Source organism: Pieris napi, chromosome Z, assembly GCF_905475465.1.
Source record: "Pieris napi chromosome Z, ilPieNapi1.2, whole genome shotgun sequence".
Classification (NCBI taxonomy): domain Eukaryota; kingdom Metazoa; phylum Arthropoda; class Insecta; order Lepidoptera; family Pieridae; genus Pieris; species Pieris napi.
The window spans coordinates 10,300,144-10,326,653 of record NC_062259.1 but is presented as its reverse complement, the minus strand read 5'-3'; the positions used below and the strand labels follow the sequence as shown (position 1 = coordinate 10,326,653).

Below are 26,510 nucleotides of genomic sequence, written 5' to 3'. Positions count from 1 at the left end.
TAGATTTGCTCGACAAGTCCGTTGAGTATTTGTTTGAACGTATAAACGGTGTACGATATTTTGCAGTACATACGCCGTGTGAATGGGTCTATGTACAATACATGTGCCACTATTTATTCATTAAGACGTATACTGCAAAAAACGTACAGGACAATGCCGTGTGTACCTGGCCTAAGCCTCTCCAAGCGGTGATCAAGCATCCTATTTCAGGAGCCCAGGCATATGAAACGTCCAGGATTTTGCTGCTCTCCTACACATATATGTCTTAACCGAAAAGTGGCGTACCTATCATGTGAAACCGACCGACCAAATTGCTGTAATTATAATATGCACCCAGACCGAAAAACGAACACGACCCTTTAGCCTCTACCTCATGAAATCTTAGCCAAGAACGACGTTCATCTATAATATTGTTAACCGAACGGATCAGGCAAGATTGATTTCCTTACCAGGGATATAACTGAATTTATCTCTAACCAATACATTTAGGTCCAGTTTCACTGGTTTCGAGTAATATAAATTTTGTAGCCAAGATCTGATGAATATAGCTGATCATTTAAACTAGCCCTATACAGCTGACTGAATTTTATAGCATGTTTCAGAACGATAAAATACATCTATTATCCATTCAATCCAGACTTAATTATACTACTTCTTTATAATTGTAAATATATTTTTTTTATTGTATTAGATCCATTGTGTTTTTTTAATTTATATATTGATTTTGTAATTGAATAAGTCAACATTAATATCTGTAATATTGTTTTTGGTAATATAGTTATGCATTTTATGGACCAAAGAAAGTGCTGTCTATGGATCTCGCGAAATTAAATTTTGTAAAAACAAAATTGAAAAAGGATTTTAGTATTTAAATTGTTCAGTAAAGAAATAGCATCGTCGTCAGCAATATCGTTTACGTTTGAGATATAAAAATATTCACATGCTACGAAAAATTCCAATATTTTCTTTTCAATAACAATAAAGTACTAACATAATAACATTATTAGACAAACTAAAAAGTACCTAGTCGATATTAAGTATAGAATAAATAAAGCTTAATGTAAATGAAATCGAGTGGAAGAAAATATCCTATTCAACACGTAAATCTTCGCAATGGATTTGCTTTGAATTTGTCGAACTAAGACAATAAAGATATCGTAAAGTAATTGAAAGAGATTCAAATTTGCGATCAAGTCGCTGTACGCTTCGTTTACACGACAGGTGGTAAATTATTTGTGTGAATACAGTTTATAATTGAGAAGTGATTATAAAATTTGCGCGAGTCACTAGGGAGCGTTCACGTAACGAATTTGCTTGTGTAAAACGTTACGATGCGGGGCGGGGATTGAATTACGCGTTATTGTTAACATTATTTTCGATTTTCAGTACTTTACACCAATTGTAACTTTTAGGCATAAAGAGTCACTGGATGGTCACGAAACGTTTTACTATTGGGTACAGAAAAACGTTACGGCGCGTTACATGAGGGGGGGGGAGTAAATAATCTCCAAAAATTGCGTGACGTAATACTCGAACGCTCCAATATAGTAAATAACCGAATTAGTTGAAATGTTAATTAATTCCCTCGTCATATTACAACCTAAAAGTATATCCATTATTTGCCACTTCATATTGCAATTGACATGTTTATATGCTGCAAATGATGGGCCTATAATAGGACTATAGAGGTCCTGTGGTAACATGTCACCAGCCTTACATCGCGGATAGAAACTATACAAAGCGATGACTACACTAAAGTATCGACCAAATAAAATAAACAATATAAAACTAGCTAAATATTACAACTAGCAACATAAATGCTTATGGGTGTGTGAGTAAAGTGTGTGTGTGAAGAAATTTAAATTAATCATCATCAATTTAAAAAAAAATCAAGTAAAAAAGTAAAGAGTAAAATTTTTAACTTACGAAAGCTTTTCTGTTTACAACTCTAAGCTTTTAACTCTTTTAACTCTTTTTCATTTTGATTAACGAAATGTACAACATGTAGTTGCATCAACAATCTTTATAAAATTGTTGGTACAAATTGCTATTTTACCAAATTAATGACTACTATGTGCCATCACAAGCATAAGTTTTGCTTAAAGGGAGGTCTAAAGAACTAGTTACAATATTATAATCAGTTGTATGTCTGTTTAGGTAAGAAATAATATATTTGTAATAGATGTTTTATTACTTATGATTAGTTTTGGAGTAGTGGTGTCTCTATCTGACTCTCAAATATGAGGTCTTGAGGTCTGGGTTTTAATCCCCGCTGGGCACTAATGGCTACTGAATAAGAATGATCATCAAATCTATACGATGATTAAGGTACACACACACAAAATCGAAATTTATAAAGCTATAACTGACCACCTATAGAAAAATATATTAAAGAAACAGATGCAAGACCTACATGGGGTTGTATCATCATTGATTTATCAATTGTAGTGAGATAAATAGATATATATATTTAGAATATCGTCGGAGACGAATTTATATATACGTACGGATTTCGTGTTTGTGAACAAAGGTTCAATGAGCGGTCCCCGAGACACCGCCTCTGCGAGCGGCCACCGCGGTCCGATACGCGATCCTAGTGCATTTGCAATTTTACTAGCACCAGCCAGCGGCGATTGAACCCCGTTGCTTGCATATGACTTGAAAGCAGTGACAAAGCGTCTGATACTTCAAGCGAAGAGGGAAGGCTCGGAGGCTAATATCTCCATAATCGTAGTCTTCCTGAAGGACCCCCGAGATATTGCCGCCCAGAACTGCCCGCCCATGGAGCTTTGGCTGGACAACGCGGTGGTGAGCCCACCACTGCGCCCGTTCGATGTCGACGACAAAGTCAATGCAGTGGCTGAGGCCGCTGGTGGCGAAGACAACGGCGTCTCAGATAGCGACAGCGAGGATTTGGGACCCGAAACGGCAGTCGATGTGGACGCTGATGATGGAGATGTAGAGATGAGGAACCCAGCACCGCCCACTCCGCCTGCTCATGCTGTGGAAGCGAGCCAAACTGACGGCAATTTGGTGGATAATGTAGCTGAGAGTGGTGAAGACTCTGAGGACGAGTGGAATTACTTCAAAGGCGAAGGAGAATCGGAACAGAATCCTTGTGAAGAAGCAGACGAGGCACCCCGATCAGAGACTCCTTGTCAAGATAATTCTTCGTGGGAGAATAGTTCTGTAGACATGAATAGTTCACCTCTAAACCCTGATGCTCCGGTGTTTGTCCCGGGTGGAGTGGCTGGTTCTGTTGTCTTGCTGGCTGAGTCTCCACGTAAGCCTTTACCGATGGAGGACATTATAGTTCCTGATGTCAAGCAGTTTGAGACTGAAGCCGGTGGAAGACCAGCAGAGTTACAAGACTTGGATAATTGTGATCAGTTGAATGGTCACCATAATATTTCAATTGAAGGTGTTACTGCACATCTAAATGGGAATACGAAATGTGATATGGACAGTTTTGAATTTAATGGACTCGCGTCTGAAAAAATAAAGGATTCAAGTCTTATCCAAGATTTTGAAAGGATACAAAAGGATACTACAGACTTCTGCAATATACAAGTATTTCAAACACAGAATGAAACCAATCCTTTCAGCATAGAAGGCAATAATGATCTTTTTGAAAGGCTTAAAAATAAGGAAAGAGATCCCATGAGCATGAGCTTTTACCAGGAGAAAGATGATGACACATGTGAAAGATTCTCCGAACTGGAATCGCAAGTGGATCTTAATTCAGTACAACTACTACCAGATAGTGACGATGAAGACACAGAACAAAATGGAGATTGCCAACATGTAGAAGATAAAGAAAACGTTCATCCAGACCAACACAACAATTTATTTTCACTCACAAACAATGACATGGAACCTAACAATGATATATTAAGATTTGATGATAGAAATGATATTACAGAAAATAATGTTGTTCGCCGCCCCACTCGACCCGTTGGCCGCTACAGCATTAGCCAGAGCCGTCGCCGTCGCCGCTGTGGCCACCGCTGCCGTAACTTCGTCTAAAACCGCTGTCAAGAAACCTTCTCTCACCCCCACCGCTCGGCCGAAAACCGCCCCCAAAACTCCCGCTAAGTCGCCCGCCTCGGCGACGAAGCGACCGACTTCGTCCACGACTCCGCGAGCGACGGCGCCGAAGGTCCCCACCACCGCCTCCGCCAAACCTTCCCCCAAGGCCTCTTCCCCGACGAAAGCCGCCAAACCGCTCGCCCCGGCCGCCGCTAAAACCGCACCTCATCTTGCTGCGGCTCGACCGGCGACTAAGGCACCCGCGCCTAAACTGCCCACCGCCGCAAAAACGACCTCGGCCGCTCCCAAACCCTCGAGTGCGGCTATTAAACCCCCGAGTGCGGCTCCCAAACCCCTTAATGCAGCTCCTCGAGCTCCGGCCGCAAAACCCGCTACGGCTAAACCCGCCGCACCCGCTCCTAAACCGCCCGCACCCATCACCAGACCAGCGCCCATTTCGGCGAGAACTGTCACCAAAACTACCACCGCAGCAAAGACCACTGTCGCGGCGCCCAAGCCCAAGGCACCCGAGAAAAAGCCGTTGACGAACGGTGACGTGAAACCAGCGGCCAAACCAGCTCCAAAAGCCGCACCCGCCGCTCGCCCCGCCCCGCCCCGCGAGTGCCTGCCGCTGCTCCCGCTAAGCCCGCAGCAGCAAAACCAACACGTACAGTACTTGACAAACAGAGTAAAGACCTCGCCAACAAACGCATCACAGCCAACAAAACAGCAGAGAAGATTCACCCGCCGCCGCGAGGTCACGCGTCTGCTTTCGCTTGCGCTTACGCTTCATCCGCTTATTGTTCATATAGTTTTATTTGTGGTCTTCTCTCACGAAGACGGGTGAAGAGACGGAGGACTTAGGTGAGTGGTGTTTCCATTATTTTTACGCCGCATTCCACTTGCCCCTCGGCCTACTTCTCTTTGTCTTCGCCGCTACATTATTTTTGTTCCTTTCGAGCCGCGATATAGTATTTTAGTTTATTTCAATTCGCGATATATATATATATCGTAGTTAATATGGAGACTCGTAAAGCAACATTAGAGAAACAAGGTGCTAACAGTTCGCTTAAAATTGAACGAGCCGTGTTAATAGCAAAACGCGACAATCTATTTTCACGATTACAAGATTTATATGATAGGTCTAAGAAAACATCGGATGAAAGAGACATAAATTATTTTTTATCGGGAATGATTTCGATTGACAACATTTGGATAAATTTTCAGAAACTGTAAATAAAATAAATATAATCGAATTAACAATTAATCCCCTATACACTGTTAATTTTGAATGCATGAATGCATTTGAAGATATGTAGGTACTGTCACTCTAAGTACATGTTTGAAAAACTCAACAAATCAGTGGTAGGTAGCAATGGTTTATCCGATTCAAACACCCAACGCAGATCGTTTCGTTTGCCGAAGTTAGACTTGATGATGTTTAATGGTGATGTCATTAAGTGGCCAATATTTCACGAATCTTTTACACGAAAACCCTGACCTTACAGATCATGAACGCATTCAATATTTAATTAGTAAATTGTCTGATTCGGCCCTTTCAGTTTGCGCAGGTATCATTCCAAATGCCGAAAATTATTCTTTAATTTGGCAAACGCTTATAACCAAATACCATGACAAACGAAGTTTGGGTTCAGCCTATATCCAAAAGATTCTAGACTAGACTTCAAACCGCTTACCACCGCTTCACATAAAAATTTACAATTATACTGTAAAATAAATATTTTTAATCAAATAAATTACAGTATATTTGGGACATAATAAGGTAAGTTTTCACCAAATTTCGTTTAAAAAAATAAATTTTTGTAAAAGATAGAAATAAAAAACCAAAAAGTTGGTTTTTTGAATTTTTCACATTAATTTTGAGGTTATGAGAAAAATGTGTGAATACAAAAGTTTTAGATTTTTTTATTACCTACAACTTTGCCATTTAACTTTCTTCGATAGGACTTTTAGTTTTGCCGGAAATCGAGATAAACCGTTTTTTACCCTTTAAACCCCCAAAGCGAAATATTTGAGTTATTAATCGGCTGATTGTCGCTGCGTGTAGGTAAATAAGGTGTGTTATTAGCGGGAGGCACAGCAACCTGCGCAGTTGCATTGCTCATGCGATTCAAGTTATTAGGGTGAATGTTTTCTTGAGAAACCGTCGCATTACGACACAGCGTTGAATGATGTCTCATGCGGCAATGACGACAATTCCATGCAGACTTACATTTATTTAACATATGCGATAAACTTAAACAGTTAAAACATCCTTTATTGTTTTTGATAAAAGTATATTTATCCTCGATAGACAATTCTTTAAATGAATTGCATTTATATAAATTAAAATGATCGTGCGTGCGTTTACAAAATGAGCAAGAAGACTGCTTCTCTGTAAGCGAAACGAACGCACGCGACGAAACCGGTTTGTTATCAAATGTGCGAGTAGGATCCAGATGTTGAGCTATCCTATTATGTTCGCGTACGAATGCAATTAAATCTTTATAACTAGGTATTGTTGGGTTATTCATATTATGTAATTCGAAGGAACGAATCGTACTAGAATCTAATTTCTTACATGATAAATATAGTAAAATAAAATCAGTTAAATTTTTCAAATTGTAATGATTCTAAACTTGATAATGCGGTGCAGTAATTGTCAAGAAACAATTGTAAATTTTTATGTGAAGCGGTGGTAAGCGGTTTGAAGTCTAGAATCTTTTGCATATAGGCTGAACCCAAACTTCGTTTGTCATGGTATTTGTTTATAAGCGTTTGCCAAATTAAAGAATAATTTTCGGCATTTGGAATGATACCTGCGCAAACTGAAAGGTCTGTAAGGTCAGGGTTTTCGTGTAAAAGATTCGTGAAATATTGGCCACTTAATGACATCACCATTAAACATCATCAAGTCTAACTTCGGCAAACGAAACGATCTGCGTTGGGTGTTTGAATCGGATAAACCATTGCTACCTACCACTGATTTGTTGAGTTTTTCAAACATGTACTTAGAGTGACAGTACCTACATATCTTCAAATGCATTCATGCATTCAAAATTAACAGTGTATAGGGGATTAATTGTTAATTCGATTATATTTATTTTATTTACAGTTTCTGAAAATTTATCCCGAATGTTGTCAATCGAAATCATTCCCGATAAAAATAATTTATGTCTCTTTCATCCGATGTTTTCTTAGACCTATCATATAAATCTTGTAATCGTGAAAATAGATTGTCGCGTTTTGCTATTAACACGGCTCGTTCAATTTCAAGCGAACTGTTAGCACCTTGTTTCTCTAATGTTGCTTTACGAGTCTCCATATTAACTACGATATATATATATATATCGCGAATTGAAATAAACTAAAATACTATATCGCGGCTCGAAAGGAACAAAAATAATGTAGCGGCGAAGACAAAGAGAAGTAGGCCGAGGGGCAAGTGGAATGCGGCGTAAAAATAATGGAAACACCACTCACCTAAAGTCCTCCGTCTCTTCACCCGTCTTCGTGAGAGAAGACCACAAATAAAACTATATGAACAATAAGCGGATGAAGCGTAAGCGCAAGCGAAAGCACACGCGTGACCTCGCGGCGGCGGGTGAATCTTCACTGCGGCGCGGGAGCATGTAGAATGCAGTCCCCTCCTTCTACACTTTAATACCGCAAAAGAGAATGAGTGGTGTTTAGGGAATGGGTGCGGTAAGGATAGAAACTGTGACCAGAGAGGACTAAAGGTAACTGGATGGCGTGAACAATATCAGACAATTTAAACATTAATTGTCTAGAGCCCGACAGCTACATTTACTCAAAGCCACAATTTGATTTCTCACCAATTGACACGCCATAAATTACATTGATGGATTGGAGATTGATTGGGTACAAAACGATATTTGCATACGATGATTTGCGTGTTGACGCATATTATTGAGAAATTTAGTATAACGTGTGTAGCATTGAAAACTTTAAGCAAGAAATTCATTATCAATTCAATCAATAAACCAAAGACGAATGCAGTAAAGAAATGAAAAATAATATAGCGTAGATAATTCACAAATAAAAATAATGTACAATTGTATTAAACAGAACAATTGCAGTATCGTTCACAACAATAGTAGTAATACATTACCAGCACAAAATCAAATCTAACCAAATAGTAAAGGACAAGCGACAAGGTGCATTATTTTATTAGCATCACTGCTTACTTAGTATCTTAACAGTTGCACAAACGAAATATTCTACATGATAATAGTCAACACAGCAACGATAATTCTACAGAAATCATCGAAAATAATAGCTTTTATGATTATTAAACTCTTGATATGTATAATCCAATTAAGAAAAAAATAATCAGTGGCGCTACAACCACTTTAGGTCTTGGCCTCAGATTTCTGAATCTGTTTCATGATCATTTGATAATCTAATAGGCAAGTAATCAGCCTTCTGTGCCTGACGCACGCCGTTGACTTTTTGGGTCTATGGCAAGCCGGTTTGCTCACGATGTTTTCCTTCACCGTTCGAGCAAATGTTAAATGCGCATATAGAAAGAAAGTCCATTGGCGCACAGCCGGGGATCGAACCTACGACCTCAGGTATGAGAGTCGCACGCTGAAGCCACAAGGCAAACACTGCTCTTAATCCAATTAAGAAAGAATTCTTAAATTCTCATGTCGTTATCATACACGTTAGATAAATATTAAATAAATATTCAACGTGGAGTTCGGGGATAAATTTAGTTGCTTTGTCTCGTATTTTATGTACTATAATAGTTAGTGTTTGCAAATTGATTTTTGTTTATTCTCTTCAATAATTTATTTATTATTTTAATTCTTAAAATTTTTGTATTTTTCAGTGTATTATAGTTGTCACTCCATTATAATATGGGTCCACTGAAGTGAGTTGGGCCCATTTTTGATTAAAGTGATTGTGTTTGTAAAATGTTGAAACCTAAGCCCAAATTTTGAAGTTTATATCATAAAAAATAATCTGAAATGCTGTGGATATAGCCTTAAAAAGACATCGTGTACGAGTAAAGAATAGCGCTCTAAACCATATCATAGACTAAAAAAGATTAACTACTCACCCTGTAAGTCTGTAAGCACAACTCGGCCATCATATCCCGCAGTGAGGAGATAATACGCTCCAGGTGAAAAACGTACACTTCTGACATCACTCGAGTGAGGCGTGAAACGTTGTAGAGAACGCGAGCCACGTACGTCGTGCAATGCGCACGAGCCATCGTCGTGACCGCATACTAGGAGCCTGCCACTCGGATCCACTGCTAGTGATGCTACAGCAGAACCCTGGCAAGTAAAAATCGTTTATATCAAGATATATTATTAAGGGGTTTGTCATTGTCAAATGTTTAAACATCGAACGTATAATGGAAACGCATCTGTTTAGAAATCGTACATTGCGTACGCGTAACGCTACGAGTTGAGACCTGTGTGTGAGACACATTGAACAAAGTTTTTAACACTAAAGTGCAAAACATCGCGTCAAACATATATTAAACCAATGTTTCCTAATATGCCAAACTCACGCTAGGCCATCGCTTTGAACATGAATGAATTCAAAGAAGGTAAAAGTAATCACGTGTCGGTGACAAAACCTAGTTCTTTGCGTGTTCAATATGTATTCAAAAACTATGCCAAAGACTGTGACAACCAACTGAAGTTGTGCAGTTTTTAATTATTAAACAAAATGTACACTTATTATATAAATAAACAACAGACGTTATGCTTCTGTTATTCATCAGTATTTGTTGTTAGTAAACACGGCTAAGCTCTGTAAATAACAACAGACAATAATAAAAATAGCTATTGATGTTTAACACGAATAAACATTCTAGAATACTAATAACATTGTTTATACAGAAAATTTGCGCATCCCTTTGCGCTTACAAACTACACCTATGGAAAGCGCCAAATTTTCCGCTCATAACTTAATTGTATCGAGAATGTATTGGAAACTGTCGAAAAGTTGCTTCTCAATCATAAACAGCGTTCATTTGTTTATTTTTGATTTAATAATAATTGTAAGAATTGGTCGGCGTCGTAATTTGCTTATATTTGGCAGGTCCTTCCCACCGCACCACACATAAGACAGATAAAAAAGTTTTTGTTTATTTGGTAAGCGAAATGAGTAAACAATTATTTACTAGTATACATACTTTAATAATATAGTAATAAAAAGTAAACATTCGGGTTGCCATTTATGTAAGCTTTTTAACACCTCCGACGACTACATAGTCGGGGAATTATCTGGAAAACATTTAATAAAAAAAAGTATACATACTTTGCCAGGGTGTCCCATCGGTGGTGATATTACGTTGACACAGCCACCTGTACGTAGATCCCAGAATCTGACAGTTTTATCCTGACTGCCTGATACGAACATCGCTCCTCCCCAGTTATACAGAGAGAGTACATGTCCCGAATGACCACTTAGTGCCTAAAGACAATAGTATAGTTTATTTACTAGGTCCGAACTTCGTTTGTTGCATTTAAGAAAAGCAAATATTTAATCTAAACTTAGATGCGGAATATAATAGGAAAGCGTCTCTGTTATTCTAGACGATATTATAAAGAGGAAAGATTTGATTGTTTGCATTGAATAGGCTTCAAAACTACTAAACGAATTTAAAAATTGCTTTCACCATTATAATTCTACATCATCCCTGATGAACATAGAATGTTAAAAAAAGTTAGAAATCTGTATGAACACTTCGATAATGTAACCCAAGATGTGAAAAAAATACCAATGAAAATAAATATATCGCGTATTGTGTTACCTACATGATTTTTTACTTTTTGACTTTTGAAAGTGATGTACTGCAGTTTTATAAAAGACATCAATATCTATAAGATACCATATGCCTATGTTACGTATTTTAACAATATCAGCTGAAGGAAGACAGGTCTGAACACTATAATACTATATTATAAGACAATTTTATGTCGTATTGTATCTACGTTGTTTTGGATTTATTAAGCTTCAATTAGATCATAATATTTGGTCACGTCTCTTGCAAAGACGAGGGTGATAAGGGAGAAATATTCAATAGCTATTAGAATAATGCAATAAATACTTTATGCAATTTTCAATTATAGGCTGTATTAAGCTGCCAAGATTTATTCAAATAAGCTAATTACGAATCATTTCAAACGTGTATCTGCTCCGAGTGTTTTTGCATTGAAAATAAACACAGGCGCTAACTTTTTCAAATTTGATTAACCAAACTCTCTGCTAGCTCATGCTATAATGATACTAGAATAAACAATTTTAACAGCTTTCAAACTAAGAAATGTCTCGAATGCCATAACGCGCTTGCATACAAGGAATAGTTCACAGTTTATATGTTACGTGTACCTACTTCAAATTCTTCGTTAAATTTGCTATTTCGTTAATCGAATTATACAGGAATGGTTTCGTTTAAAAGCACGACATAAAGCGCCAATTCCTTTAAAAGTATAATACGGTGGAGAACTGATTTTGACTAGTTTAACAAAAACGCGTATGAAAAACGTACCTGGAATGGTTTCCCTGTAGCGCAGTCGGTGACATAGATCTTACAATCGCCGGCACCTCCACTCACGAGAAGACTGGCTTTGTTCGAGGTATCTTCTATGAAGCAGACGTCGCGAACTGTGCCATCGTGCATGGTTAGTTCAACCTGTTAAAAAACATATCATTTAATAAGAAAAATCGTTTTCGACATGACCGACCACCCAAAATGATTGCATTTATATAACTTTTCTACAAAGCATTATGAGGGCACAAATTGGCGCAAAATTATCAACGCTTTGAAGTGTCTTCTAACGGAAAGAACAAATCACAAAGCTCAAAAACTTTTTAAACTTCGTACGTCCTTTGACAGATGTGAGAAAACAAAATAATGTTATGTCTTAAATGGCATTGCATTAAACACGAGTTTCAAATATGTTTTATTTTCGTTTGAATTAAATATTCTTTGACGCATAAGTATTAACCGATTGAGAGGTTTAGTATATACATTTATTAGTTAATACATTAAGCAAAATGTTCTACAGACAAATAAATAATATCGTTAAGGCTCAACGTAACCGCAAAAAGCTTTGAAAACTTTCCTATTGCATCTTGACAATTCCATATCTCCTTTTATGAAATCTGCATTCTCTTTTCGTAACATTGAAATATGCAAAACTGAATTATATTCTTTTGGTAACATTATTCAAAGCATAATATAAGTCTGGCTAAATGCGCGACCTCTCTGTTCATACAGTGAAGTATAGGCTTCTTGTGGAAACCGGCATGTATAAGATACAGAAGTCGACTTGTGTCCAAGTCCAAAAGTCCAAAATTTGCAGTTAAAGTGATGTAAATTAATGATTATAACGACAAGGCGAAATTATTGACCAAACCTTACTCCGATTTTGTGATCCTCCATCCTCCGTAAATATCTAAATACGTCGATGCCTCGAATAAATATCATCTATCATGGTAATTGCTACAAATTGCTAACTTCCAATCAATAGCTAACGCTAACGTATGCGTCGAACGAGTTATCTTGCATTACTTAAAGTACGTACGAACTACGGCAAAAAAATGTTTACCTACGAAGGCGCACAACTGTATAATAAACTACCCACAGATATAAAAAATATTACTTCTATCAATTCATTCAAATCGAAGCTAAGTGAATATGTTAAACAAAATTACTTTTAAATTCATTTCTTATTACTTACTTATTACTTACTTTTAATTCATATTTCTTTGTTTACTTTTATTTTTTAAATTTATTGCATGTACGGCTATATTTTATTGTGATTATTTTAAGAACGACTACAATGTTATGTTATCTAGAGTATTATTCTCATGTAAGTGACATTTTTTGTCTTTTTTGAGAAATAAAGTCTTTAAACCTAAACCTAGCTAAAATTCATTACTTAAAAGGAGCCTTCTGTATTTAAAAACCTTCTAACTTTGTTTTGTTTCACATAGGGGTTTAATTATTTTATTGTATATTTTATTCCAAATATACATATATTTAGACAATGACCTGCCGAGTTTGCCACAAAAGAAACCTTGAAACCTCTAATCGACAGTCTCACAAGACATTTATATTACATACTTGATTTAATATCCAGTAAAATAACCTTTATTTGCTACAATTTCACATTCATAGAATTGCGTATTGTTCCTAAATCAAGTATTTTAAACACAGTATGTGAAAAGTAAGTATACAAGATAAACAGAGGCAGTGAAGTTGGAATTTAAATTACGCACTGTTTATGACGCGATATTGACAAAGTTAGTAATTACCTCGTTTTAAATATAGACATTACTGTACTTTGACTTCAGGTGAAACATTCCTCTTCGCATAATAAATAGGTTTTATTATTTCAATGAAAAAGTAAATATTTTCTTCATAATGAGTTTCAACACAAAAGTTATGCCGTTTCTTTCACTAAGGAAAAATAGACCATCAGACTAAATAATAAATAAATTTTGTTCAATATCTACGGCCCACCAGTGATTTAATAATTCACGAAGGCTCTGGAGGAACAAGCAATGTTTCCGTCACTGAATTCATTTTAAGTATACAACCTGCCTACTTTCAATATTACCATTTTATTCGCAATAAAATCACCGTAAAGATAACGCTTTTATATTACAAGCTTTTACACACAGGTTTGCTCAGACAGAAACTGGGTCGCACGGATAAAATAGCACTTACATAAATGATTAATAGTGGATATACGCAAACTGAACGATAGTTAATATGTGTTTGCATAACTTTCAAACCAAATGAAATTGGCATTTGGCATATTTTTTTCAAAACACTATAGTCACACGATACATTTCAAATTAAATTTTCTAGAAGATCGACGCCAGAATCCTTTTGCGTATTCTATTCGTTACAATTACTGAAATTGGTCTAATAAAATGATACTAGAACTAAGTGAATTGCGTGGAATGTTTGTTCGAGAGTTGTTTCGAAATCTCGATAATAATATTCAATGTCATTACAATTTATGAACCATTTTGCTCCAATGAAATTATATTTACAAAAACATAACACTAATCGATTTATTTAAACGACGCTAACATAATATCATCAATCATCAAGTACACAGGCACACATACGGTCATTATTAAGATCTATTTCCATCTTTCTCCCTCTCTATTTCTCTCTGATCTCTTTATTAAGATTATATTTCACTAAAGTAGACCGTTGATTTTATTCATTGTTATACATTTAGAATTGTAAATTGAGTATTTTATACTACAAGTAAACCTCCGAACCAAAGATATTTTTTTTATGAAAAAATTCGATATTTATAATCGCTTTCCATTTGGCGAATCATAACAAAACATTTATAACTAATTTATACACAACTTATTCATCAATAAACAGTAAATTTACTTTAAAGATTAAAATATACTTTCAAACACAGATGCTAATTAAAATAGGGTTGTCTTGATAGCACGAAAAGGTTACCTTTTAACTAAACCTTTAATCAACGCTTGATTCATTGAGCTTTTCATACTGATTCTAAAATTCAGAGTTGACATTTATTTTCAATATCGGATGATGCATTGACAAGGCCAAATGATGTCACTGGTATCAAAGGTACATTTAATTTTTTTATTGACATTACGAGTATATTGTTAGTTGTATAGATAATACAAAAATTCAAGGCGTATGTATGAATAATAAGTCAGTCTCATTAAGATCTTCAAGTGTAAATTGTTTTAGGTGATTTAGACACGAGTTCTTTGCACTATATGTTTTTAGTTTCTTTACAGATAGTTTAGTATTGTCACGATACCTTTCGTAATGTATTCCACTTTCATAACAGTTTGATACTGCATCGATGCATTGGAATGATTCATGTTCGTGAGGTTCCAAATAAACTTTTAGAGGTCTTATGTATTACATGCAAAAACCTAACGTTACTATTCTTTTACGATAACTATTTGATTTTACGTATATACCTACTAAAGTAGCACAACTGTTTTATTAAAGCATTTTATTAAAATAGTACTTACTAAGTTCAGTATTGGGCGAATAGCGTGTGCCTGGCGATCTCGCAGTCGTAGGTACGAAATTGCGTGTATTGGATTTTTCTTTCTGTTTGCTTTTAATGTTTAAGGCATAGCAACCTATACTTGTCAAAGAAACACGTAATCTAATGCCAAAATCCTTGAAGGATTCTTGCGCCATTAGATTTTTATTTAAACACAATATCGAAAGACTGTTACGTCTACTTAGAAACCGTTAAGTGGTTAATTACTTTAGCTTTATAGTAAACTTGACTAAGTTTACACATGGTTTATAGCCCGGAGGTCACTTTCTCTATCTCGAGAAAAAATTAGGCATTATAGAATGAGGCGCCTAACTTTTTGAACAAACTTCAGAAATTCTTCGCGTGCCCATAGTTATTTAGACTTCAAAAAAATTAAAAACAATAAAGATGAATCCATTCAAAAATAAACCAGATAATTTTTTAAACATATTTACTAATGCATTACAGAATTTAAATACTCATAGAAAATGTAATAAACTTGTGTTTTTCTATTTTTCCGCTATATGTCATTAAGTGAATTCCCAAACCCCAAGGTATAAAATAAATCACGCGTGACCTATTTAGCCACGAGGGAGATTATTGATGACCACAAAAATGACCTATTTATATACTTTCCTATAGCAGAACAATATTAAAATATAATACATAACAAACTCTTTGTCTTACAACTTACTTCTTAGTTACGTTTAGGAATTGGTTCCTCATTCATAAGCGTAGTAACATAGAATATTTTCTTTACCTTTGATAAAGTCTTCGTCCTAGCCTAGTTTAATACTTTCATTAAATAGATAATAGCTTGAGGTAAATTATATATACGAGATTACGATACCAATATTAAAATTGTACGAAACAACGTCTCATGTTTTCGACATTAATATCTGGAACAGCCTACCGATATTATAACTATATAAAAACAGATTTTACTTTTAGAAGCCGTCTTAACATAGCTAGAGCGAATTTAAAGAAAATAATGTTCATCAATAGGTTAAGAGGTATCTTTCTGGAATTTCCTGTAAATGTCATACAATAAGTTGTTAAAAGAAATAGGTGGTAGTGTTTAATCATCCGGGTTACCAATACCATTTACGTAAGCTATTTAATACCTCCGACGAGTACATAGTCGGGGAATTATCTAGAAAATATAAAAAATAACATAGCTAATCGGTCAATAAAGGCGCTTTAATGTGTACGTATGAAGATTACGGGAACAAGAAAAAGTTTCATTTCATCAAATATACGCCCATATGGAAAACCTCGGGCCATATTTAACATTAGGATTTCGTAACACGTTAAGAAACTCTTGTCGCTGCCATTTAAAATACTACTTTAAGGGTACCCAACAAGGTTTAATTTTGATTAATGTAAGCAATTGTATTTAGGGTTAAATTAATTTTTAGCAGGGATTTACAATATTCGTTCGCCGCTTATTTATTTAGTGAATATTTGATTGCGTTTATTTATTTGCAAAGTTACAAAGGCTCAGCGTTTATGAACAGTATATTGGAATGCAAAGCGTAAAATACGCTACAACGAATTCGGATCGGCCATTACATTATTAGCGCAATGCAAATAGGATAGATAGCCAATATATATATATAGGATAGATAGTCTTTTAGCTAATAGATTATTAATAGAAACTTACAGCCAGTCATTGACATACTGCAACTCTAACGTGACGCAGCTCGCAGATTAGATTATAATAAGCCTGATATTACTAATAAATTATACGATCCAAGTGAAAGTAAACATAATTTATTTCCATGTCGATCAAAGCCGACAGAGCTAGTAGCTATTACAGAGATGAATATACAGGGCCAACATAGGGGTTTTTATTGGTGACATATTTTATTGCATTATAAGTATGTATTAAGTCAAAAGACATTAGGACAAGCACTATTCAATTGCAATTCAATACTAATCTGACAAAAATATGAAAGTAAATTTTTCATTTACTATTATTACGGAAAAACTACCAATTCACCACCATACTCATAACAAACTGAATGTATAACTATAGATAGACATTCACATGAAATGGTTACATGTTTTATCCAAAATCTCATTCTCAATCTCAACACAATAAGCACTTTTTAAGAACTTTTTTAATAGTAGCCCTAATTAAGAAGTTAATTACTTCATGCTGTTGTACACCTGATTTCGTGATATTCCGCTCGTGTCGGACATTATAAGGGTAATGGAATAAAGTGTAGATATTAATTCACCTACAACCTGCGTCAGGCAGTCTTTCAGACAACTGCTTCTATTGAGCAGCTAGCTTTTGAGACAACTGCTTCTATTGAGCAGCTTAGCTTAAGAGAATGTAGTGATACTTGCAGTAGCACTTCATTAAGTATTAATAATTTAAATTAGATAGTGTGACAATAGAGGCAAACTCTAGCAATAATTTAGTACAACTCAGCTCAACACAAACATGTAATATTACTAACAACAACTGTTTAAACTTGATGCATCAAAACATGCAAGGTATGTTGGGCAAAGAATTAGAATTGGAGTTGTTTTTAAAATCAAGAAAAATTGATGTCCTATGCATTACCGAACATTGGCTTAGAGAATGCCAAATCATCTTTAACTTTGATCAGCACCAAGTTGCAAGTTCGTTTTGCAGATTGTCGGCGATTCATGGGGGCTCTTTGATTATTGTTAATAAAAATTTAAAGTATAAAGAGCGTAATGACATCGTGTGTCTGTCTGTAGAACACTCTTTGGAGGTAGCCTGTATAGAGATTGAGAATTGCATTATTTTAAGTGTTTATAGACCACCAAGTGCATCTTACGATTTTTTTGAAGCAAAGTTGGAGGAAATTTTGTGTAAAGTTAGTTTTAAGAACAATAAGTATATTATTGTATGTGGTGACTTCAATATAAATTTATTAGAAAATACCTCCATTAGTAAAAAATTCAATCTGTTATTAAAATCTTACAATCTTGTTAACTTGTTTCTTGAGCCCACTAGAATTACAAGCTCCACTGCTACATGTATAGATAATGTATTTACAGATGCAGAGGCAATGCAGACCTCAATTACAACTGATCTTAGCTCAGATCATTGTGGACAGTTAGTGGCGCTAAAATGTAAAGTGGTGAAACAAGTAAATAAGAGCAGTGTGTTTGTTCCAGTAAATAAAAAGCGAATGGTGAGATTTAGACATAATATAGGTAAACACCTACCTTTATTACCGGTAGGTACTACCGTTGATATACAATACAACAATCTAAGTGATTGTATTAATAAAGAGTTCAACACCATCTTTACCCCAAAGAAAGTCTCTCATTCGCAGTGTAAATCGTTTAGTGATTGGGCGACAGCGGGAATTTATAAAAGTAGACAACGGTTGTATGACCTTTACGCTGAAAAGTCATACAATCATAATGAAGAATTTATTCTTTATGTTCGAAATTATTCGAAATTATTTAAGAAAGTTTGTTACGCGGCCAAGTCCTTAAATATTAAAAACAAGATTAAAAATAGTAGCAATAAAACTAAAATGACTTGGAAGATAATTGATAGTGAAACTGGAAGAGTCAGGGATCGCAATCAAGACATCGAACTATGTGTCGATAACACTATAATCAAATCTAACGAAGAGATAGCGATTGTTTTTGATAAGTACTTTTCTGACATTCCAATTTCGACTACAAAGTCTCTTCAATCATCTCCCGCCCTCGCTGAATCGCTGCTCAAAGATAATGTAAACGAGTGCAAGGTCAGTTTTACATTCCGACCCATTGGTGCCGACGATATAGTGAGGATATTTAGAACCATAGATATTAAGAACACTACCGATCTTTGGGGTATTTCTGTAAAAATAATTAGTAGCATAATTGATGTAATTGCTCCCCATCTAGCTATAATTTTCAACAATTGTATTAAAAGTGGCGAGTTTCCCGATCTAATGAAACATAGTAAAGTCATTCCATTATTTAAAGCAGGTAGTATGTCCGACCCCAGTAACTTTAGACCAATTTCCGTACTACCTACTTGTAGTAAAATATTTGAAAAAATTATATTAAATCAACTGGTAAGTCATTTTAACGTAAACAAATTATTACATAATAATCAGTTCGGTTTTACCAAGGGTCGCTCGACAGCCGATGCCGGTGTTGAGTTATATAGATATATAATTAAGGCTTGGGAGGAGTCGCATGACGCTTTAGGTGTTTTCTGCGACTTATCCAAAGCATTTGATTGTGTCCAACACGAGACCTTAATCGGGAAACTCCGCCATTATGGCATCAAGAATACCGCACTGAATCTTCTGACTTCCTATTTACACGGAAGAACTCAGAAGGTTGAAGTGAATGGTAAGAGGTCCTCTGGGTCGGCAGTAGATATGGGGGTACCACAGGGCTCAATTCTTGGCCCTTTCCTCTTTCTTGTTTATATAAATGATCTACCTTTCATGGTAGAGAGAAAACATCAGATAGTTTTGTTTGCTGATGACACGTCCTTGATTTTTAAAATCAAACGACAAATAACAAATTTTGACGATGTGAACAATGCTCTGTCTTCGATTGTCCATTGGTTTAGTATGAATAACCTTCTACTTAATGCAAAAAAGACAAAATGCATTAAATTTTGTGCAAAAAATTCAAGGATTATGGATACTAGACCAATTATAAACGGTGAGGAATTGAATCTGGATGATACAACTGTATTTCTCGGAATCACCATGGATTCAAAACTTCAGTGGTCCCCTCATATTAACGGATTGGCGAAGAGACTTAGTTCTGCAGCCTACGCGGTTAAAAAAATTCGCTCTCTAACTGATGTCGATACAGCTAGACTTGTTTATTTTAGTTACTTTCATAGCTTAATGACTTATGGCTTATTATTATGGGGTCATGCTGCTGATGTCGAAACTATTTTCATCCTGCAGAAGAGGGCTTTTCGTGCAATCTATAATTTTAAATGTAGGGAATCTCTTAGAGATAAATTCAAGGAAATTAATATACTTACCTTTCCCTCGCAATATATTTATGAAAATATTATGTATGTATACAAAAATAGTGATAAGTTTACTAGAATAGAACATACGCACAATGTTAATACACGGAACAAACGCAGGCTGCAATTTCCCCGTACTAGACTATCTAAAGTTAGTAATTCTTTTTTGGGGAAAGGGATACTCTTCTTTAATAAAATCCCAGAAGCTCTTTTATCACTGCCTTTCAATAAATTTAAGAAATGTATTAAAGAAAAGCTGTGTAAAAAGGCTTACTATAAAGTCAACGATTATCTAATTGATAAAAGGGCCTGGGACTAGTGCTAGACAGGCTACTTCTAATTAATTTGCGATATTTGTTATAAATAAGTGTTGTTTGATGATTTGCTGTTTTAAAAGAGTACCGAGAGTTTTTTACGCCGGCTTTTTCTCTCGGCCTACACCCTCTGTCTTCTTTGCCGATGAGTAGGGATGCCTTCAAATTTAATGACGTGGAATAAGTGATACATGTATCTTACGTTCCATAATAAACATATTTTATTTATTTTTTATTTTATTTAGAGATAAGCCCCCGTGGCCGAACCGGTGGAACTTTATTTATATTCAAAGTAGTAGATTTCTATTTATATCTATACAAAACTTCCCGGTTCGTTGTAATTACAATTGTGATAAATTAAATAACTAATAATATGTCCTATATTATAAATAAACATTTGAATTCTATCTCTAGACGTTATTACTTGTACGTTTTATACAGCCTGTGTTTCTACTTCAATGGAGAAGAAATATCAAAAATTGCGACACGATTGTTTACCTTTATCTTGCTTATTGGGATATCGAATCTTTTTACAAAAAATGAAGCCTTAATCTCAACCCATCTTTTATATGTTTTTAGCATACGGTACTGGATATATTTTAATTTAAAAAACAGAATCGTATTTATTATATAAGATACGTCGAAAAAATCAGAGGTCACCGTTCGATCACTCGATGTCAAATAAATGTTGACAAATTTTAGTATATTACAACTTGTACTCACTTCTTGTCCTTCCAGATTGCAGTTATTGCTGTTAAATCTCATCAACTTTACTGTTTTATCGTTCGATCCGGTCGCAAGTAGATCTCCAGCTGGACTCCAAGCGAGGCAGTAGATGCTGCCTTTGTGATGTTTCGTTCTCTTTAATAAAACCTGCGGCGCTGACGGAGTGCTTGTCTCCCTAAAACCATAATATAATGTATTGCCAACTACCAATGTTTGAAATAATCAATATTGAGAGGTTTTAATTTAATAATATAACTCTTTTTTGTTGCCCAACTAGAAGAAATGAATGCTTCCAAGTCAATTTGTCAAAATGGGACAGGAAACTCGAAACTGTGTTTTTTAATATCCCATTTTACTAATTAACCTCAAAATTATGTTCAAAATAATTTACATTTTACTACTATTCCCAAGACTTAAAAAAATTGTCAAATCTGCTAAAACTTTTTTCAGTAACTATCATTATTACATATCCAGTGTAAACTCTTTATAACGTCCTTTGTTATAAGGCCAAATCTCTATAACTTAAACATGCCACCCTCTGTTACGAATAAATATATTCATATTTAGACATGAACAACATTTTTATTATCAGATTACAAAACTAACGAAGTTTCTAAGAACGACACCTAAGGTCATAAAAAGCCTTCTTGCCTTTGTTATTGTTAATTGTATTAACACGTGTGCCATTAGTTTTAGATTACATTGCCTGTAGGAAATTTTGGTCTCAGTTACTAAACGCACCATTGTCACCTATCTATTATTTATATATATAAATTATTGTAATGGTTAAATTTTGTGTTTTTCTCTTTCCTCTCTATAATGAAGAAAATGCACGGTCCCTTGAAATTCGTTATAAAGAGTTTACACTGTATATTATAGTTTTGTATCGCATTATTATATAATTGAGGTATAAAATGCATCAACTAAATACAAATAGAAACAGTGATAATATACTGTCTTAACAAAAATGAAAAAAGAATATGCAAAGAAATGAATGACATTCAGTTCATTTCTAACATGTTATATTTTATTTACAGGCAACCGCACTGGTTTATTAAGGTTGAATTCGATATGAGAACTCCCGTATTTGGTGGAGGAAGCGTCTTTTCATTTTCATTAAAAGAAGATCTATCCGAACTGTGTCAACATTGACATGATGGCTTAGGTGGTAATATTTTATTTGTAAAAACATTTTCGTTTTAAACAAACCTTAAGTTCCGAAATGATACAAAAATCATCAGAGTTAGGTAAAGTACAAAGGATTAATGAATTCCGTAGTTAGCCATAAATCTGTCGATATCAACTATAAGATCTCCTTGTTAACTCATTGCAGGGTAAATATTGATATTGTAATAGATTTAACAGTAAAGTTCACATTTAAATTCCATTATTTGTCTATGGTCCTTGCGTGCATCACAATCGACATTTTCATCTAATATTTCCTAAATGCTGAACGGATCTGACATTATAATACCACGTTTAACTATTCTGATATAGACCACAAGCCCATGAACAAAAAATACCTGTGAAATGACCCAACCTGAATTACGCTTAGAAGGCTGTTACTATATCTGAAAATAGCTCTGAGCACTATGCCGTCATTTCTGAGCGGTACATGTGAGTACGTGAGTGAATGGACTTTCTCAGGTACAATGGGGGAATTTCGACTAATTATTAATGTACGGCTTTGTTATAAGTGTATAGATGATTAAAAATAAATGTCGAAAAACCTAGTGCCGTACAAAAGTGATGGTGCCGGAAGTCGGTGCAAATTTTTAATTCGACGACAGTTGCAGAAGCAATATAGGTCATTTATTACTGTACGGCATTTGTGTGATTCCTTTTGGACACATATACAGATACTTTACCCGTAAACGCCGTACATATTTCCAGCGGAGCGGTCGAAAGCCAAGGGTCGGAACCCTACCCCTACACCCATATACCCTAAGGTCATTGTAAAATGTACGGCAACATGTTCAAAATATTATTTAACACGGACAATAATGTTTTATAATTATGCCGTCCAAATATTATAGTTAATATTTGTGTAATTAAATATTTATCGAAATTTCAGGATTTACCAAGTTCTTACTGCTGTAAGATCAGAGAATAATGTACGGCAACTTGTTTTTTTACATAATGTTACTAAATATTACCGTTGTACATTATAGCCGTTCATTATAAATGGTAACAAATAAAAATATTATGATAAAAAATATATGAAATTTCCGAAATTTAGATGACTTTTCAAATGCTCCTAGAGTAATATGGGGAGTAATATTTTCAAAGATTATTGTTATTTTATATGTAACAAATATAAATAAACAAAAAAAACCAGATGCCGTACATTTTACTCCAGATTATTCTTTACAGCTGATAAAAACTTCGACGACGTTTGAGGTGTCCCTTAAGGTCATTAATAACTGTACATATCTGAGTATACTACCATAAGGCTGTAAAGTATATTTACAGCCTTATCGTACCAGCAGAGAGGTAAAGGAAAAATATTTTTAACAAAAATAAAAATATAATACAGGGCGTCCCAAAGTTATGAGACATGAAGGGAAAGTACCTTAAATATCGCAGATAGGGTATTTTACTAAAAGAAGACTTTATGTTATTTATAAAAGTTAGTAATTCTGCATTCAAAGATTTTTTAAAAACTACTTGCCTCGTCTGGAAATCGAACCGGCTTAAATTAAAAAAAAAAAACACCCCTACTTTTATGATGCCAATCGAAAGAATGGCCAAAACCTAATAACTTTTCTAAAGTAACAGACTCGTAGGGGATTTTTTTAGGCCGAATACGATAGATAATGTTTTTAATTTGATTAAAAAGATATATTCACGCTGTTCCTTTCTTTTAAAATACTATGTCACTTAAGAAGAGTTATTAGTTTTTGGCCATTCTTTCGATTGGCATCATAAAAGTAGGGGTGTTTTTTTTACATTTAAGTCGGTTCGATTCCCAGACGAGGCAAGTAATTTTAAAAAAATCTTTGAATGCAGAATTAATAACTTTTAAAAATAACATAAAGTCTTCTTTTAGTAAAATACCCTATCTACGATATTTAAGGTACTTTCCCTTCATTTCCCATAACTTTGGGACGCCATGTATTGGTAGGCGGTGGTAGCGGACTATCGAAAGTGTACGGCATTTATCTTTTATTGAAGATGGTCTAAAGTATTAATAACCTGTGTTATTGCCGTACAGATAAACGTCACCGGAAAATGACTCTTTTCTGAGGAAAGTAATTTACCCCATACACCTATGTGTTCCACAAAAAATGTACGGCATGCTGGAAAATATTATCTATTTGTGAAGTACTCTCAAGATTATTTAATTTTATGTTGTTTCATATCATCATCACCTATATGCTAATCAGACATATTATGTTGCGACCCTTGGCTTTCGACCGCTCCGCTGGGAATATGTACGGCGTTTACGGGTAAAGTATCTGTATATGTGTCCAAAAGGAATCACACAAATGCCGTACAGTAATAAATGACCTATATTGCTTCTGCAACTGTCGTCGAATTAAAAATTTGCACCGACTTCCGGCACCATCACTTTTGTACGGCACTAGGTTTTTCGACATTTATTTTTAATCATCTATACACATATAACAAAGCCGTACATTAATAATTAGTCGAAATTCCCCCATTGTACCTGAGAAAGTCCATTCACTCACGTACTCACATGTACCGCTCAGAAATGACGGCATAGTGCTCAGAGCTATTTTCAGATATAGTAACAGCCTTCTAAGCGTAATTCACGTTGGGTCATTTCACAGGTATTTTTTGTTCATGGGCTTGTGGTCTAATAGATTTATTGAAAATGTCAAAGTGGATTAAAATTGTAAAAGGCATTATAGGAAACTATAATTTATTTGGAGAGGAATACCTCACAGGTATTCTATATATACTCTATATATAGAAATGCCGTTGTAATTTTGATAAAATAACATACTACAAATAATACAGAAAATTAAAAAAAACATTAAACGTTAGACTCGCAAGATCTTAACAGTCTTAAACTTATATAAAAGCGTGCTCAGTGGAAAAAATGCATTGAAAAAGTCATTAGTAACAGATATTGATCTAGAAGTGAGATTTAATGTAGTTAGTCGAGCCTTTTAAATTCTGATTTCTTTCAAAGATGAGAAAGTGTGCTGTTCCATTAACTGTTATCTGATATTACGTAAACAATGTCACTCTACTGTCTATACCCGACATTTTATGTACTAAATTATCACTTATCTAACAGTGTACAATAGTTACACATTGTTATAATATTTTCTTGAACTTAATAAATATAATTTTGTAAGCCCACATGTATTGGACTTAACAAGAACAAGAACGAGATTAGAAATAAAAAATTGAAAAAGGATAAGATTAATTATTATATTCAGATTAAGATTTTAAGTAATATAGACTAAGTTAAGTATAAGTGGTGTAAAATTTGGAATATTCTATTATATTAATATCTATTAAATGTCTCCAATAATAAATATTTTTAGGCGATTTCATAGAATCACTTGTCTTTTGGATGTATATGGGATATACCTATTATATTTCGATCCAAGTATCAATAATTAAATCTACCATTAACGACCTACATCCTTTTGCCTTGTCTAAACGGCTAAAACAGGTCCTAATTTGGTAATTGTGTGTTACTAACGATAAAATAGTTTATTGCACTTTCCCATTTCTCATGATCAAACAATTAGTTCAAAGTCTTGTTTCCTAACTTCACAATATGACGTAAAGAATTAATTTAAAATACCCAAAATAAAAATACAAAGCTGTATATGTCGATAAAACAAAAAATGAAATACAAGAAAACAATAGAACATTCGCAGTAAAGTCTGGAATTTTTCTTTTCTAATGGCTACACTTAATAAATCATAAAGGCAATTCAAAGAGAAACTGTATCAAACAGCGTTAACTTTCACACTCATGCATACGGAAGTTAGAAGCATGACAAAAGTACCAATTTTGCGGAATCATGCTCTCATTCTGCAGTACCTTTTGTATTTGATTGAACTATAAATCTCTTACAACGTATCGATTATATAATATCAATACAACATGAGACATTTTTATGTTTTATTTAAGTAATATTTTATCAGAATTAATTTGCCAAGTCACACATACAATTATTAAAAGAAACCTATCAACTGCGTGTATGTTTAATATTTAAATGATTTAAATTTAAAAAAGAATTAAGGATTCATGTTTTTGGAGTAATACTAAAAAGTATACCTAAAAGAACAGATTTTTTTCTGATTAGGCTAAACCATAATATGAAAAATGTTAATTACGTAATTGTTATGTTAAGTTGTTAAAGTGAGTCAGTTCAAAAGAAACTTAAGGGCCTTATATTGTTACGAACAAGTT

At 34.5% G+C, this 26,510-nt stretch overlaps 1 protein-coding gene across 3 annotated transcripts in view; it reads right to left on the bottom strand.

Annotated features, from left to right (window-relative positions):
- The window catches only part of LOC125062790 (WD repeat-containing protein 47), a 60,784-nt gene that overhangs the window by 4,662 nt on the left and 29,612 nt on the right, over positions 1-26,510 (bottom strand). For all 3 annotated transcript variants that reach the window (XM_047668947.1, XM_047668948.1, XM_047668949.1), the window contains 4 exons: positions 21,108-21,285; positions 11,564-11,707; positions 10,330-10,485; positions 9,116-9,335 (listed from right to left, as the gene is read on the bottom strand). In XM_047668947.1, coding sequence (XP_047524903.1) covers positions 9,116-9,335; positions 10,330-10,485; positions 11,564-11,707; positions 21,108-21,285 — 698 coding nt within the window. The remainder of the gene's footprint in view (positions 1-9,115; positions 9,336-10,329; positions 10,486-11,563; positions 11,708-21,107; positions 21,286-26,510) is intronic.